We start from the raw sequence: 16,816 nt of genomic DNA on the forward strand, positions 1-16,816 counted from the left end.
CCAGCGGCCAGCACGCAGCACCAAGGAGTGTGGGTACTTCCTGCTGAGGACACCAAGGAAGAGCCTCACACAATGATAAGTCTCAGCAGGAGGATAATGCAGGGAAGACCCGAGGCGCCATTGGCTCCACATGAGAAAATGGAGGAAGAACACGCTAGTCCCATATACTTCCCAGACAGCATCGCCCAGAGGCCGGGAGCAGGGCCTGCAGCCTGACCCCACGCATGGGTCCAGTCTCACCTCTCCACACAGTAGTTCCCTTCTCCCATCTCAGTTGACTATGAAACTGGACGATGATAGTGTTACCAGAAAGGGGACCTGGCCCTGAATGGGTCTGCCTGGGGCCAGCGGGTAGTGTGTGGGTTCTTGACTTCATGCAGGGAAGATTTCACAACAGGAGTCCAGGTGAAATTTAGAGGATATTTATTAAAGCTGGGACAGCTGAGCAAGAAAGGGCTGGGGAAGTGAGCCTAGGCTGGTCTGCTTTGGCTCACCAAGAAGTCAGAGAAGAGAGGGCCTGGGGGACAGGCCCAGGGGGTCCACCTGGGAGGAACTGCTGCTGCCCACCGCTGCCCTGGTTTCAAGCCTCGGGGGGTAAAAAGAGGGGGAGGTGGGGCAGAAGGCAGAGGCGTGCTCCTGGGAGGGAAAGCATGCACTAGACCAAGTATGTCAAACTAAAGGCCCGAGGGCCACATGCCTTGTTTATTTGGCCGTGTTAGCCTTTGAGTTTGACATGCTTGCACTAGACCTTCGTTTTGAGGGTTTTTAAAAGTGTTTAGGGGAGGATCTCAATAGAAAGTTCACCAGCTTTATGCTGATGTACCAAAATGAGGTTTATTCTCTTAACTTCCTCTGTTCTTGGGTGAGGTTGGCAAATGACACGAATTGGATTTCTGCTCTCTGTCTCCCTGAGTAGGGTGATTTAAGCTACTTACCCTCTGGTTGGGGAGGAGAAGTACAAACCATTTTCTCATAAATGTCCTTGATTTAGGGAATATAAGATTTACCAGATGGCTGCAAACTGCTGTTTAACTATCTGTCTCATTTTGCCCATTCTGCCTGTCCTGGCTTACTGGCCTGTCTCAATAGGACCTACCGCAGCGGGTTGGTTGTTGTGAGAATTAAAAGAATTAAGTTTGTAAAGCACTTAGAACATGGCACGTGGCAAGCTGGCCGCGCACATGCCAGAGTTGCCATTATTGTAGTAAATGTCTGATGCTTGCTCGTGCCTATGTCTCCATCACTAATGTTACCCATGAAGTAGCCGTGTGGATTCTAGACTGACACCCTGACTTAGCCTTTGCACCTCATCCCAATGTGCCTCATTCAGCTGCGCCTCCCAGATGCCAGCCCACCTACAGGTGGCCTCGAGGGTGGGCTGAGGGGTCATGCTGGTTTCTCCTCTGGGGCCTCGCCTCTGGCTGGCCAAGGCCAAAAAAGCACAAGCAAATGCAAACCTTCCTCAGGGATCTGCGGGGCTGGTCTGTAAACAGGAGCCCCTGGGGCAGAGGTGTGAATACCCTGTAGCAACGGACTCTGACTCCCGCCTTTGTCGCCTTTGTGACCAACCCAGCGCCTTCCGGAGCCTGCTCCCAGCTCACAGGGGCCCAGCACAGTGGCGGTGCAGGAGCTGCGTCAGCCAAGGTCGTCCCCAGGGGTCAGGGCCCAGGGAAATGGCTCTGTTTACCCCAGGCCCCTCCATTACAACGTCATCCCAATAACAAAGAATTCCACCAAGCTTCCCCAAGACCACTGTTATTTATTTTAGCCTTGTTACCAGGAACAGAATCGCAGCAACAGATACCCTCGGATTCCAAATGCTGTCTGCTGTCCCTGCCCAAGGAACGTGAAGAAACTCCCTCTCTGTTTTAGAAGGAATGTTAAAAGACAAAATCAGATGACGGAGGGTATTTGAGAAGGGAGCATGGGGGTGGAGTGGGGGAAGGGGAGTTTGGCTGGGGTCTTGCCACAATCAGTAATAAACCTACTCCTGTTCTCTTCTCACCAAGTGAGAAGAGTGAGAACAATAAGAACGTTCTGGAAACTTCTCTCTTTAGACTCTGGAGTACAGAAAACACCGTGTTCCTGGGTGACTTGTAATAAAGGAAGCCCTGTGGTTCCCTCTGGGCCATCCCCGGGAGGCCTGGCTCCACTCCTGGCTCCACTCCTGGCCGCCTGGGGAAGCCCCTTTCCCTCGGGGGGCAGGGGCAGGCCCAGGAGTCCCTCGCCCACCCCTTTGTCTTGAAGGAGTTGCCACAAGCTTGTTCATTTGTCTGGAAAACACATCGGTTTCTCCCTCTTTGGAATGTGAGATGAATGTTGAAATCCCATTTTTCACCAGAACGAAGGGCTCCCTGTAAATAGGCCCATCGCTAGGGGCTGGCTGGGTGGGCGCATCCAGGCGGGGCGAGGGGAGGACATGCCGCGCAGGCTGCAGAGGGCTCTGGATGGTTTTGATTTGCGGCAGGGAGAAAACTCGAAAGCCAGACATGGGGACAGACAAGGATCTGGTTCTGAAGCAGACAGCTGTGGGCTGGGCCCCGCCGCTGCCTAGACATCTTTATTGCCGAGCTGGGACTGGAGGCCAGGGAGCAGCCGGCTGATGGCAGCAGCAGATGTGGCTGTGGCAGCCGGGCAGCCAGGCGGCCTTGGCCAGGGTGGACCACAGGCTCAGGAGCAGCAGGGAGGCTGAGAAAAGCAGGACAGAGCATGTGGTCCAGGGCAGGGAGGCCGTGTGTGGAAGACGGAGGACAGGTAGGGGGGCACTGCTGAGGGAGCAGAGCTGGGGCGCTATGGGCACTGCCTGGGTCCAGGCTGTGGCCTCAGACAGACCTGGGGGAGTCCGTGCAGGTCTCCCACTTCACGCTGCACCAGCTACTGAGTTCTTCTGAACCTCCCTTCCCGAGTCTGCGGAGGGACTAAGGATGGAGTGCGGGGTTGGTATGGAGAAACACCGCACACAGTGCATGGCTCACGGTCTTCAATACGTAGAAGCAGTCATTGTTACTACCTGTGCGGTCCTAAGCAGGTAATGTCATCTCTCCGAGCCTCCGTTTCCTCATCCTTAAAATGAAAATGGTAGTATTACCTTCCTCACAAGATTCTTCAAAAGAGCAAAGGAGATAATTTATAAGCTGATACATTGTAAGTGCTCAATACATTCTAATTCCTTTCCTTTCTCCGCTCCCCTGCCTCCCTTCCCCACGCACACGCACATCCCTCCCTGCCTTCCCTTACCCACATGGCAAAGCAGGTGTCCCCTCCCAGGCGGGAGAGGGTGTCCCTCAGTGCCTGATGGTCATCGTGTTCGGACATTTAAATGAAACCACTTTGAATGTTTCCTGTGTGCCACGGGAGGCTGCAGAACACAGGCTAGGAGCAACGCTGCGTCTAAACCACCCCCAGCCCTCCATTGCTCTTTCTGTAAAATGGGAGAAATGACACCCACCTCATAGTCTATTGTAAGAATTATGCCTGGCCCTAGCTGGTTTGGCTCAGTGGATAGAACGTCCGCCTGCGGACTGAAGGGTCCCAGGTTCGATTCTGGTCAAGGGAACATGCCCTGGTTGTGGGCTCGATCCCCAGTGGGGGGCGTGCAGGAGGCAGCCAGTCAATGATTCTCCCTCATCATTGATGTTTCTATCTCTCTCTCCCTCTCCCTTCCTCTCTGAAATCAATAAAAATATATATTTTTTAAAATGATTCTCTCTCATGGTTGATGTTTCTATCTCCCTCTCCCTTCCGCTCTCTGAAATCAATGAAAATATATTTTTTCAAAGAATTATGTCTGTAAAATGCCTAGAGTAGGTGACCTATAAAAGGCATCTTAAAAAGTAAGAAAAAAGAAATTTAAAATAGACAAACAGGCATTGAGATATACCTAATAATGAGAGGAGCCAAGGTAATGAAACATGAAGCTAAAATTCATGAGAAGAGAAGGAAATGTGGCACATTCTAGAACTATAAATAGTCATGTCCGCCTGGGACAGTGGACAGACTGGGACTTGTGTGGTTTCCAGCCCTCTCTCTCTCTCTCTCTCTCTCTCTCTCTCTCTCTGGCCTTGAACAAAGCACTCTGTCCCTCTGGATGGAATAATGGAATAGAGCTCCCAGACCCCTTCCAGCCAGAACTCCTAGGGTAAAGTACGAGAAACTGAGTCCAGGGCAGCGCAGTGGGAAGTGGGGTGCAGCTCACACTCAGCACGGGAGCAGGAGAGGGCTGCCGGCGTCTGCGGGGTCTGCACACTCACAGAACAGGGGAAGAAGAGGGTTCGAGCCGCTGCCAGGAGTAAACGAAAGCGCTGCTCAGCACCTTTGAAGATAAAGCCCGCAGGGAAATTCTCTACCGTTAGTTGCAGGGCATGGGTAGAAGACCATTGCTAAGCATATGAAGAGTAACCTCTCACTCACCAACATTAATACAACCACATGGGATGCACAGAAATAAAAGTGAGCAGAAGCTAGGGGGAGGTGCTTGTCACTGCCTTTGAGTTGAAATGTTTATAGAATCTCATGTTAGCACTATTTCCCTCCCTGCCCCCAACACACACACCCTTCTCCAAGGTTTAGTTAGGCTTGAAGTAGAAAAAAATTGCTCTCCATATAAGGTAAGGTTTGGGGCATCACCAAAAGCCCTGTCAAGAGCAGGCAAGAATAAAACAGATTTAAAAGTCTGGCACGATACCATAGTAGGTCCTCAGGAGCTATTCATTTTGGCTGCTCCCCTCGGTTCCATGGCCCTGCTTTTGCAACAGCATCTCATATGTGAAATCTTACAAAGAAAGAAGAACGCTGAATATTGTGAACAATAATATGAACAGAGCCACTTTAAGATGGAGCTGGAGCTGCCATGCCCAAGGAATTGCCTTTCATGTCTTATACCTCAAACCTTGGAATGTTAAAAACACGGCAAAATGACCTTTGGACTGGGCCTAAGCAACCTTGTTTCCCAAGGAACTCTCTACAAAGATAGCAAGATGACTACTGGACGGATGATCACAGGGCTGAAAATTAAAAAGTGTTTAGAATTAACATCACTAGGTTATGTTATCTGCACCAATAGAAATGCCTTCCTCTATTGCTGTAACTAACTGTTCCCCTCCCCTTTCTCATCAAGACCCATTGCTTTTGTCTCCTAATTGAAGCATTGATTCCCAAATAGCTGAAATAAACACTTGTTTGCCTTTCGATTTAAAAGGCCTTATTTTTAAGTTTACAATTTAGTCCGAAGACGTTGATTCAGGTCGTCTGTGGGAACTTGAGGACATCACTCGAAGCTCAGAGCCTGTTTTTCTCATCTGTAAGATAGTATTTCCTCCTGCACCCGTCTCCCAGGGTTCCCTGGAGGAATGAATGAGATCAGGTATGTGAAAGCACTACTCCAATACAAGTGTGACCATTGGCCCATAAAGATGTTGGCTCACTTGGCTTGCATGAGGGTCTCTCTGGCCCAGATGGACACAGATGAGTGGCCTGGCAGTTTTAGCACATACTCTTGTGATAGGAGCTATGAGGGGCTCCTGAATGGCCCAGGTCAATGGCTCCAAGCTTCCACAATGAGAACAAAGTGCACTTTCTGAAAGCAGCATACCCCAAAAAGGTTTGCCAAATGGAGCATGTATGGCGAAGCAGTAATCTTGGGTAGGAGCATTAGTTTCTTCAAGGCTTGGCTAAGATGTCTTCACAGCATAAAACATACAGCCAGACGTGTCTGGTTTACCTGGAACATCATGAAGGAAATGGATAGGAGATATGCTATTGACTATAAAGCGGCAAATTACAACTTACAACACTCATAGGTTGTGGCCTTTGACAAGATATGCAACTTGTTTGTAAGCCTTTTTCCTCATCTGCAAAGTGGGAATAACAGTTGAATACACATATTTGGTTGGGACATTTAAGACATAACCCTTGACCCAGCTGGCATGGTTCAGTGGTTGAGTGTCAACCTATGAACCAGGAGGTCACAGTTCGATTCCAGGTCAGGGCACATGCCTGGGTTGCAGGCTCGATCCCCAGTGGGGGGCGTTCAGGAGGCCCTCATAGCTCCTGATTAATGGCTCTCTCTCAACATTGATGCTTCTATCTCTCCCTCTCTCTCTCTCTCCCTTCCTCTCTGAAATTAATACAAATATATTTTTTAAAAAGACATAACCTTTGGAAGGCATATGCCTAACTCAACATACCCAAGATACTAAGTAATTCTTTGAAGGACAAAAGGTGAGTGTTTCAATAAAGACCAAGTCAGATGTCTATTCTTTTAAAATGAAATTTATTGTACATAAAATAAATTACAATTTAAGCCAAAGCTTGGGTGGCTTTAAAGTGCATCTGTGTAGGGGATTTGTGCATCTGTTCACTCGCTGTCAGATAGTGTTTTGGTATTTAAGCCATGACTCAACCAGACCTGGGAAGCAGCCCAACATCATTGCCATGAGCCAGTTACACAAATCACACCAAATTCAATGGACACATTTTCTTTCTGTACCTGATGCAACAGTTGTGTTTTTTTTTTTTTTTTTTAATTATACAGTCTCACAACCACTCAAAGTTTGGGGCTGAAGAGTTTGTTCTCAACCACTGATCACAGGTCCAACTAAGCAGCCTCCCTTGTCAGGCCATATACGCTTACAGATGTCTGGGTACACATTTTGGCCCATAAACTCCACCCTTTTGGGGGGAATGGGGAAATATTTTCCTCTTTGTCCTAAGAAACTGGGTACCCTTCCAGTTAGAAAGGCATTCTATCAGGAATAGGGTTCCAGAGATGCAAATCCTCCTTGAAGAGAAAAACAATTCTTCCTTGGGGGATACGGGTGGAAGAAAGGAGAAGGAAGAAAAAGGAGAGCCCGTGAGAGCCGAGTCTATTTCATTCCCACTGTAAATCACATCGATATATTTGGTGAAACTACCACTGAGCATCATTTACAAGGTATTAAGGACAAAATCCAAAGCAATTATGCCCCCTTCCCCTCCACAGGACAAGACAGGGAATCCATTTCACATATTCAGAGAGCGGCTTGGTGGGCATCACGCCTCACCGGTTCTGTCCCCCTGCTCAGAACAATGCTTCCTTTTCCGCACCAGTTCCGCAGGCCCTCCGGGCCTCCCTGCTCCGGCCCTTTCTGGAACCACGAATTACTCCCAGCATTCAACGTTCCTGCACCTGGAGAGCCTCAGACTCTCTTCCTGGGAAGACCACACCCCCACGTGCCTCTGCTTCAGACAGAGGTGACAGTCCTCACTTTGGCAGAAAGGGCTTGCTTGAACCGCCTCTTCAGGTCCTGCATGTTGGGCGACTTGGGCCTGGGGATGAGGGAGGTTCTTCGCTTCTCGGGCGTGCTGCTCGGCGGCTGTTTGTGGCTCACTTCTTTGCACAGGATGTGGAAAGCGTTGTAGACGTCATTGTAGTTTTCGCTGACGGACACTTCATAGAAGGAGCAGCCCAGCATGCCGGCCAGCTGCAGTCCAAGCTGAGGGTCCACCTGCTTGATGTGTAGCAGGTCAGCTTTGTTGGCCACGACCACCACGGGCAGCCGCGTGCCCAGGTGGAGCTGCTGGACCTGCTGGTGGAGCTGGCCAATGAGTTCATAGCTCTTGTAGTCGGTGATGGAGAAAACGATGACCACGGCGTCGGCCCAGCGAATGCACCTACTCAGCTGCTCGTTGCAGCTCAAGCTGTTCTCGTGGACCTGAGAGAGGGGGAGTGGCAAGGTGAATGGCGAGTGCAGGAGAGAGCCCTGGCTTGGCTGGATAGAGAATTCAAAAGAGCCCTTGACAGTAATGCCAGGTCGCAGGCCATAAACAAGTTATATCCCCACACACTTCAGCTTTCTTGACAATATGTTGATCCAGCTGCACGGAGTTGGAATAAATAACAGTGCAGCTCACCACACTCAAGTGGAAAATTGACCTGCAGAGAACTCCATGCAGAGAGACTTTGTAGTTGCATAAAATGGGAAATTAACTGGCTAGACAGTAAGTCTGGAGAAGTAAAGATAGGAGCTGGAAGCATTTAAACCTGGATAACTGCCCAGCTCAAGAGGGAAACACACACACACACACACACACACACACGCTAGCCTGGCTCTTTTGTCTATAGAGGAACTTTCCACAATAAAAAGTGATTTCGAGTATTTGGAGACTAAACCTAGATTTTGATTTTGAATGGCAAGACACGAATGTAAAAAGTGACCTTTTTAATCATAGTCGGAAACTGCCTATTCCCGATGTGTCTGGTTTGGTCTTTCCTGCTGGGTAGACTCCTAAGATTTCTGCCCCTCAGCCAAGTCTCCCAAATTAAGCCAGGCTAAGACTGACCAAAAGCCAGATAGCACTGAAGTGTCACACATGTAAAGCCTCGACTTGACTCCCCAAATTCCTCTCCTTCGTACTTTGAGAACTGAACAGTTCAACAGTCAAGCCACCTCCCCATCGACCTAGCCACGCATCTCAGAGCTTCTCACCTGAATACCTGGAGTGTCTTGAACCTGAATAGCCAGGGTTTCACCTTCTATTTGAACTTGTCTGGTGTAGAGATTACCTATCAGGCAAAAGAAAAAAGAAAGTATGTTCATCCTTCTTGTACAACTTTGAAAACATTATGGGATTTTTTTTAAAACTTAGAAAATACAACCTGAACCAATGCACAAAAATAAGCTATAGTTAATAGGCTTAATTCAGATTTTTTTTTTTTTTTGGAGACAACTGTAATTTTGATTCCATATTAGTTGATTTATTAAAACCAGGGCAAAGTTTGCACATTTTTGGAAACTGATTTGGGTAGTTTTAAACAGAGCTTCCATATTTAGAGTATTTCCTTGCTCAGCATGTGTGTGGTTTCTATTTTATTTTAGTACTTTATCACTCAGACATATATTTATACTTTAGCTATCAGATACAATGGCTGGGTAGGCAAATACTGTTAGCAAATGCAGAGCCAACATTACCAACTGAAATAAAAATGTGACATAGCAATAGCTAACTCTACATCAAAGCAAAAGGCTGCCATGCCTTATCTTGGGATGGTTTATAGAGCGCATTTCAAATAATCCCTGTAGGTACTTCAGATGGTCTAAGGAATGAAACAATTTGTTAACAGAACATAGGTTGAAAGCCCTTAAGCCTCCCCCATGGCCAGTCTTAATCCCAGGGATTGAAACAGTGTCCTCGCATTGATTCAGGAACTCTCCTAAAATTCTAGCGTGCCGTCTTTTTTCTTTGTTAAGAAAAGAGAACGTTGGGTTTACAGCGGCTCTCGCTTGGCCTTTGCTTTAAAAGGTCACCTCTGAAAGGCAGCCAGCAGAGAGGGATGGGGTGGGGGAGGAGCTGGCCAACGTTGTTTTTTTTTTATGACTTTGGCAGGAGTGTTTTGAAGGGAGAGGCTCTTCAGAACAAAGGGTGCTTCCAACTGGGGTCCCCATCGTTGAAACATACCAAGGGGAATACTTTCAGGCACTTGATAAATTGATGAATGGGCCTGGAGTGGAATGAGGCCAGATGGCAGTTATGGAAGGGGAGCACAGGGAAATGTGTGTGTGTGGGGGGGGGGGGGGGAGGGGGGCAGGCAGAGTTGGATGTGGCAAGACCCTGATGCTGACTGTCACTCTGAAGGAGCCTGCCTGGGAGACACTGAAAATGAGACCAGCAGCACTGGTGCAAGCGGATGGCATTTCCTTCAGAAGCGCTTCCTCACCTGCATTTCTTTCGTAGTCACCAATGAATCGCTTGGTGAGGAACCGGACCACCAGAGCTGCAGGTCAGAAAAGAGAAAGGACAGAGGCTTAACCGTGGCGCTGAAGTTAGATGGATCTTCTCCACTCCACGCCCTCTGGCCACCAGCTCTCCCAGAGAAAGCCAGCCGCCACCTAGAAATTCCTACCCCCCGCAGCCCTCCCCCAGCTCCTTCACGCTTCCTCCAGACACCGCACGGGTACAGAGCGAGTCACCGCTCCGTCCAGCTGGAAGGGCCATGGGGCCACCCGCTCCTCTGAGCCGGCTCAGCCACACCTAAGCCTCCCGGCAGACACATCTTTCCCAACCTGAAAGGCCGCCCCGCGGAGCGGCTACGCTCCCTAAGTCCCCCTTTGTGCCAGGCACCACCGGAGGCTCAAGAACCCCAAAGCTCTGGTCTCGGTGAGTCGGTGGTGCCGAGACGGTCGCCCGGCCACTCGGGGTCCCAGTTCCCCTCATCCGTAGAAGGAGGGATTGGAAGCGAGGCTGGCTCGGGTCCCCCGGAGGGGCAGTGGGTCCACAGGAGACGACGGGCGGGCAGTGCAGCCACCGCTCCCACCTCGCCCTGCTCCGTCCAGCCCGGAGACCAGCGGGTTCTCGCCCGAGCGCGAGGACTCACCGGTCTTGCCCACGCCGCTGGCCCCCACCACGGCGATCTTGACCAGCCTGCGGCCCGCCGCCCTCAGGCAGTAGTCGGCGGCCGCGGCGCTGCCCGGAGCGGGGTACTCGGCGATGGTGCACATGTTCTGAATGAGGCGCATCGCCGCTCCGGCCGGGCTGCTCCGCGCGGGACGGGAGCTGCGGGCGGGAGGAGCTCGCGCTGCGCGGGAGCGGGAGGAAGGCTGAAACAACAGAAAGCGAGCGCGGGCGGACGGCGCGTTGCTCAGGGAGCCTCAGACTCCGGCCGGGACCGCTCCCGGGCTGCGCGCGCGCTGTTTTCTCCGAGGTCGGCCCCGCCCTCCGCCGCCCGAGGCCAATCCTCGGGCGCCCTGCGCGAGGCCCCGCCCCCGGCGCCGAACTGCGGGCGCCGCGCCCCTGGGGGCGACAGGAGCCGGTGCTGGGCCCCGTGAGGAGCGGGTAAAATGGGGCGGCGGGCCCGAGGGGGGGCCACCTGTGTGTGGTGGGCCACGTGTGGGCTGGAGCCGAGGGCTCAGCCAATGGCGGGCTCCGGGAAGGGCAGGCTGGGGCGCCGGCCGGGGTCCCGCTGCGCCCGCACGGGGCAGGTGCTGTGGCTAAAGGGTTGGGGGCGCCTCGGGTGCCGGGAAGCGGGTCTCCCTAGAGCGCTTCTCGTGCACCTGCCTCCTCTCCGGTGCCCGGCCCACCCACCCACTCCCTGCAGCCACTGACCTCTGGGCCCCAGCCCTCTGGGAACCTGCGCCCGGGAGGCGGGGGCCCCGCGGGTGCGAGCTCGCCGGGTATGGGGGCCAGCCCTGCTGCCCGCTTCGCGCCTGCCTCATTCATTTGGGGCATGACTGCACTGACTTGGGTGCACCTGGGGTGGCATCTCGGATTACAGATTTGGCTACAATGGCAATCAGTAACAAAGACCCCGTGACCACTCTCCTAACATGTGACTTTTTATTTGGGGGCAAAATAATGTCACTATTTTGTCGGTAGACCCACACTCTCTGGCTCTCGACCGGGCGGCTGATCGCTCACCCTCCGACAAGCTCACGTGAACGCACATAGGTCGATGCATTTGCACTCCCAGAGGCAAATCAAGAAGTAATTATCGAACAAGCTTCCTAGCGCCTCACACTGTCACACCTCCGATTGGAGCTGTGAGATGGAAAGAAACAGTTGCCCCAGCTGTGTCTGCATACCGACTACACCGGAAGCAGAGACCAGAAGGGTCCGCACTTGTCTCTGGACACCAGGAATGGCAAGGTTAGTAAAGTGACGATGCCAAGGAGGACGTGTGCTTGCACTCATAAAACCCCAAGCTCCAGCCCCTTGCATTCTCATCAGGGAAAGAAAGACATCTTCAATAGTAGACTAGGTTTCCCATCTAAATATTCTATAGCTGGAACTGACTGTGAAATGTCACCAGACACCCAGGCTGACCACCTCCATCCCACCCCCTCCCCCCATCCCCACCTTTTTAACCTTGTGGGCCCCCAAAGGTTCCAGAGGCTTTTATCCTGGGCATAAACATTGTAACTTTGTATCTTCAGCCATATTAAAGGTTGATATGATATATAAAAGTATAAAGCAGCCCTAACGGGTTTGGCTTAGTGGATAGAGCCTCGGCCTACAGACTGAAGTGTCCCAGGTTCGATTCCGGTCAAGGGCATGACCTTGGTTGTGGGCACATCCCCAGTAGGGGGTGTGCAGGAGGCAGCTGATCAATGTTTCTCTCTCATCGATGTTTCTAACTCTCTAACCCTCTCCCTTCCTCTCTATAAAAATCAATAAAATATATTTTAAAAATAAAAGTATAAACCAGTTCTCTTATCTACACATGTCAGACATCTAGTTTGAGTCCCTCTTCCACCCTCAAGTTAATTGACCAGGTATTTGATGGAATTTATGATGCTGACCCAATTCAGACTGAGGTGAACTCTCTTGCCTATCTTGATTTAGGTGTCCTCAGGAATTCAAAACAGAGGAAAGGTAATCTCAAACTGCCTTGATAGCAAGTTTTCTAGGATGGGCAGCATGATTGGCAAGATGTGTCACCTTAGCAACCAACATAATAAAAGGTTGACTTCTGTGGGGATCACAAGAATAAAATAAACTCAGCCATTTGAGTAAGGAGGGGGGGGAAGCATTTAGAATATGTACCATGTCTTTCTACATGGTTTAACTCAAATTTTAATTTTGATGTGCTATAAAATCAAATGTAGCAAGACTGTAATTACAGGTAACCATGTACTTTTTAACCCCCACCCCCAAAAGCCATGTTTACATGGTGAAATAATTATGAAGTCTGAAGTTTTTGTTTAACTGCTTTTTATACACACACTCACATGCAGACATGACAAAAGTTGCCAAGGAGAATTTTGCTTTGACTCTAAAATGCTTCTGGGGCTTGATTTTTATTACCATGAGCCTGTACCAAGCCTATGATTTTTCTGTCTGAAACACAAAGGCTGAATTTGGTATTCTTATTTTAGGTCTAAATGATCGGTCTGTGCTTTAAAGAGCACAGAAAACAAGAGAAAGATGGAGAGAAGAAAGGGGAGCTGTTCAAATTCCAAACATCTGGCAAAGAGCCCAGCTCCAGCTCACCCTACCTTCCAATGATGATACTGAAAGTAACCCCGTCTTGGAATTTCATAGAATTAATAGAGAGGAAGGGGAAGGGACAGGAAAATTGGTGTATATTGAAAGCTTCATTTATTCCAGAGATCTAGCATACCAGAAATCCCATTTACCTTCGTGACAATCCTATCGCCATCACTTCCGGTTGCATTATCTACTGCTGTTTAGTAAACCACCCGGAGCCTCAGTGGCTCCCAGTTCTGTGGGTTGACCGTGCTCAGCTGGGCAGTTCTTGCTTGGGGCCTCTCATGTAGTTACCATCAGATGGCAGCTGGGGTGGAGTCATCCGAATCCTCACCTGGGCTGGACACCAAGATGGCTTCTTCACGCACACGTCTGCATTTCGGCTGGAATGCCAGGACAGCTGCGACTAGCCAGCCTCTTCCTCTATCCAGTCTCTCCAATGGCAGCTCAGGCTCCTTCATAGCAAGACGGGCGACTTCCCTTAGAGTGAGCATTCTAAGACAGGAACCGGAAGCTGCCAATCTGTTAAGGCTCCTGCGTGGAAGTTGGTGCAGCATCCCTTCTGCTGTATGATATTGTCAAACTGTCACAGAGCCCACCCAAGTTAAAGGGCAAGTGGCAGGGACATAGGAACAGTGTCAAAGAATTTGTGGCCATTTTATAAATGAGAAAACAAAGACTCAGGTTAAAAATTCCTCCAGGTCAAATATCCTATAAGGGACAGAGCCAAAATCTAAAAAGAATAAATGGTATAGCATAGGGAGAATGTTCAAAGTGGTTTGAACTGCTCTCCCTCTCCCTCTCGCTCCCTCCACCGCTTTTTATTGTTTAAGCTAAAAGAAATGGTGGTGAAGGTGCTAAAATATGAAAAACTTGAAAGAAATATTTTGCCAACTTCTGATTTTGCCTCAGCACCCAGAGTTTCTATCACCTCCTTTGATCTGTACAGCTGATCTTAGATCTGAGAGCTTCCAGAGATAATCCAGTTTCTGAAATTCCTTAGTATACTAGAATATAAATTCAATAACTATTTATGGGATGTCTGAGCCATGGGAGTACCAGGCACTATGCTGGGTCCCAAGTCTACTCTGGCAAACAAGACAGACTTTGCCGTCACTGCAGTTAACATTTAGCATGGGAGACAAAGAAATGAATAAGCAATTTCAATGCCCTGTGAGGAAATGCTTTGATAGAGGAAATTCAGGAGCTATAGGATTACAAGGCAGGACTAAAAGCCCGGATTGTGGGAGTCAAGGAAGAATGTGTAAAAGTTTGAGTAGTTGTAAAGTTTGTGTTTTGTGTATTTGTGGGAGTCTGAAGCAGGGGCCTCGGAGGGGGAGAGGTGGGTTGGTTTGCAGAGGATCTAGCATTTGCCAGAAGACAGTAGATACTCGGTAAGTGTTTGTGGACTATAAATGAAAGCAAAGGCCTCACCATGAGAGAATTCAAGGAACAGAATAGTTCCTAATGGGTGGACAGAGGGAAGAGTGCTAGTGATTCCAAGGAGGGACACACATATCCATGAAATAATCCCCAGAAGTTGTGTAGTCCTTCCTTCTGAGACCATGCCCCATGGAACCAAATGAGCTCCCCCTCTGCCTGTGTCACCAAGAGTTTCTCCCAGATCAGCCCCCTCTGAGCATCGAGGCCTTGGTCAACAAGTAGACTTTCTTTTTCTTGACCTTTGTCAACCCTGCCTGTTTAGGTCTAGTAAACAGATACCCTTTCAGCTCCTTTAAATAGAAAATTACTCTTACACAGGGAATTACCTGCATTCAGTGTTGTCAGAAGGGCTAGAGTGATGGGCTCTGGGCTGGGTCTGCAAAAATGATTCCCAGAGCTGCAGAGCTGGCCCGCCCAGGAAGCTCTTGCATAATCCAGAAGAGGGGGGATCAGGAGATGGCACTGCCGCCACTGCTACTGTCTTTCCAGACCCACAAAGGTAGAGGCCGAACATGCAGAAAGGGCCAGTGTCTCCACAGGGGAGCCTGGCAGCAGAAAGCACCCAGCCACAGAGAGATGGCCTCCTCCCTGCAACTCTTACTTGAGTACACTGGTTAATGAAGCTATTTTGTATTCATTACCCTAGCTGCAAAGGAATCTGGGAAATGTGTTTAGCTTTGTAGTCTCAGCCATACATGAAGACACACTAAGAAATGGAAAGGAAGCAGAGTATGAATCCACCGTTTCCTCTGCACTTCTCTCGCAACCCAAAGAACATAGAGTCCCAGAAAAGGAGAGATAGGGCCCACTAGACATTTAATTTGCAATTGTAAGAATATAATGAAGTTCTTTTTCAGTTGATTGCTTTGAGACTTCCATTCAAGACCGCTATTTTCGTTGCTTTTATGTAATGGGAACTCCCTACCATCCACAGCAGCACACTTATGCTGAGCTGGTATCTTTTCTCCTGCAGCCTCTTTCCAGAAGGACAGACTTTGGTGTGGTCTGCAGCTTCCAAACACCTGGTCCATTGCTCCTTTGCCTTTCCTGGTAGTTCGGAGAGGACTGACGAACTGGTAAGGAAAGGGTGGCTGCCTGTGACATGGATTGTAAAGGAACAGGAAACAGGAAGTGTGCCTCCTTCATCTGTTTGTAATAATCTTTTTCAATTTTAAAAAATTAAAAAGAACCATAATTTGGACACAGCTGTTGAATTAGAGAGGGGAAGGAATTCATTCTGCGCTGCTCATTTTCTAAGAGATTTCTGAGAATGGAAATAGGGACAGATATAACGTAGCATAATAGAGGGATTTCATCCAGTGGCTCTATGCAATGTGTGTTAGATGTCCTGCAGGCTGTGCACTCCACTACGGAGAGCTATGCCTGGTGCACAGGGTGCTCAATGATTCTTTTTTGTGTGTCAACCTTCCTTTAAGGAAACACTGGACTGAAAAACAGAAAATCCAGGTTCTAAAGGCAAAGTTGTAGGGAAGGCAGATTGGAACTGATTTCAATAAAAAGGATACACACACATATACCTACCTACCTTTGGCCAAGAGAAAGATCACTTATTGACTGGAGAACACTTTAACTTTGAAAAAAAGTAAGATCTTTAAGTTCCTGCAGTGGGCCTTCCGTCCCCCTCCCACATACCTCGGTTGGTTTCTATGGTAGCAAATGGCCCACATTTCCCCCTTCCACACTACAGAGAAAGAAGTACTAGTGTTCTACAATTATATGGCCTTGCAGCTCTACCAGATTTTATCTCTCTTATTCTGGAAGGTTTCCTCCACCCTCTTTCTCTATTTCAATGTAATATATAAACTGAAGGTAAAAGAAAAGGTGAAAATAATTGTCTTTTTCATTCAGGGAAAATCTGAGACTTTCTTCTTCTCTCAAATGATTTGAGTCTTAGTACCCCAAGTCACTTTTCTAGGAACATAGAACACCTATTTGATTAGCAATCTGATGACAATAACTCAGAATAATTTCACGTTTTAAACATTACTTGGGCCCTGGCCAGTGTGGATCAGTTGGTTGATTATTGTCCCGTGCACTGAAAGGTCACCATTTCAACTCCTGGTCAGGACACATGCCCAGGTTTCAGGTTCCATTCCAGTTGGGTGGGTGTGGGAGGCAACTGATCTATGTTTCTCTCTCACATCAAAGTGGTATTTTGTTTTTCTCTCTCTCTCTCTGTCTCCCCCTCTCCCTTCCTCTCTCTCTAAAAATCAATAAAAACATACCTTATGAAAACATTACTTGGAATAACTAGTGAATTTCCACTGTGTTTTCAGTGGGAGTAGGAAAACTTAGAGTGCCCATTTTCCCAAAGCCTTTTAGAATATTAGGAACTCGCATTACTGCTTTATTCACAAAGACTTTGTCAGAAGTTCCCTTAGTTCAATGAAAG

At 49.0% G+C, this 16,816-nt stretch overlaps 1 protein-coding gene across 1 annotated transcript; it reads right to left on the reverse strand.

Moving 5' to 3' along the window:
- Positions 1-6,261: 6,261 nt before the first annotated feature.
- Positions 6,262-10,644, reverse strand: RASL11B (RAS like family 11 member B). Its single transcript, XM_080649670.1, has 4 exons — positions 10,352-10,644; positions 9,695-9,751; positions 8,466-8,542; positions 6,262-7,691 (listed from the first exon to the last, which is right to left on the reverse strand). Exons 1-4 carry the CDS (start codon positions 10,491-10,493, stop codon positions 7,221-7,223), a joined length of 747 nt encoding a protein of 248 aa, XP_080505796.1. The 5' UTR covers positions 10,494-10,644; the 3' UTR covers positions 6,262-7,220.
- Between the last annotated feature and the right edge of the window lie 6,172 nt (positions 10,645-16,816).

The sequence above is a fragment of the Plecotus auritus genome (genome assembly GCF_963455305.1).
Source record: "Plecotus auritus genome assembly, chromosome: 1".
NCBI classification, from domain to species: Eukaryota; Metazoa; Chordata; class Mammalia; order Chiroptera; family Vespertilionidae; genus Plecotus; species Plecotus auritus.

Bases quoted from the DNA above. Each gene is read 5' to 3' on its own strand.
- RASL11B (XM_080649670.1), bottom strand. From the start codon at position 10,493: ATGCGCCTCATTCAGAACATGTGCACCATCGCCGAGTACCCCGCTCCG. The intron at 8,543-9,694 runs GTGAGGAAGCGC...TTTGCCTGATAG, and splicing joins TGACTACGAAAGAAATGCAG to GTAATCTCTACACCAGACAA. The intron at 7,692-8,465 runs GTGAGAAGCTCT...CCCCTCTCTCAG, and splicing joins AAGACACTCCAGGTATTCAG to GTCCACGAGAACAGCTTGAG.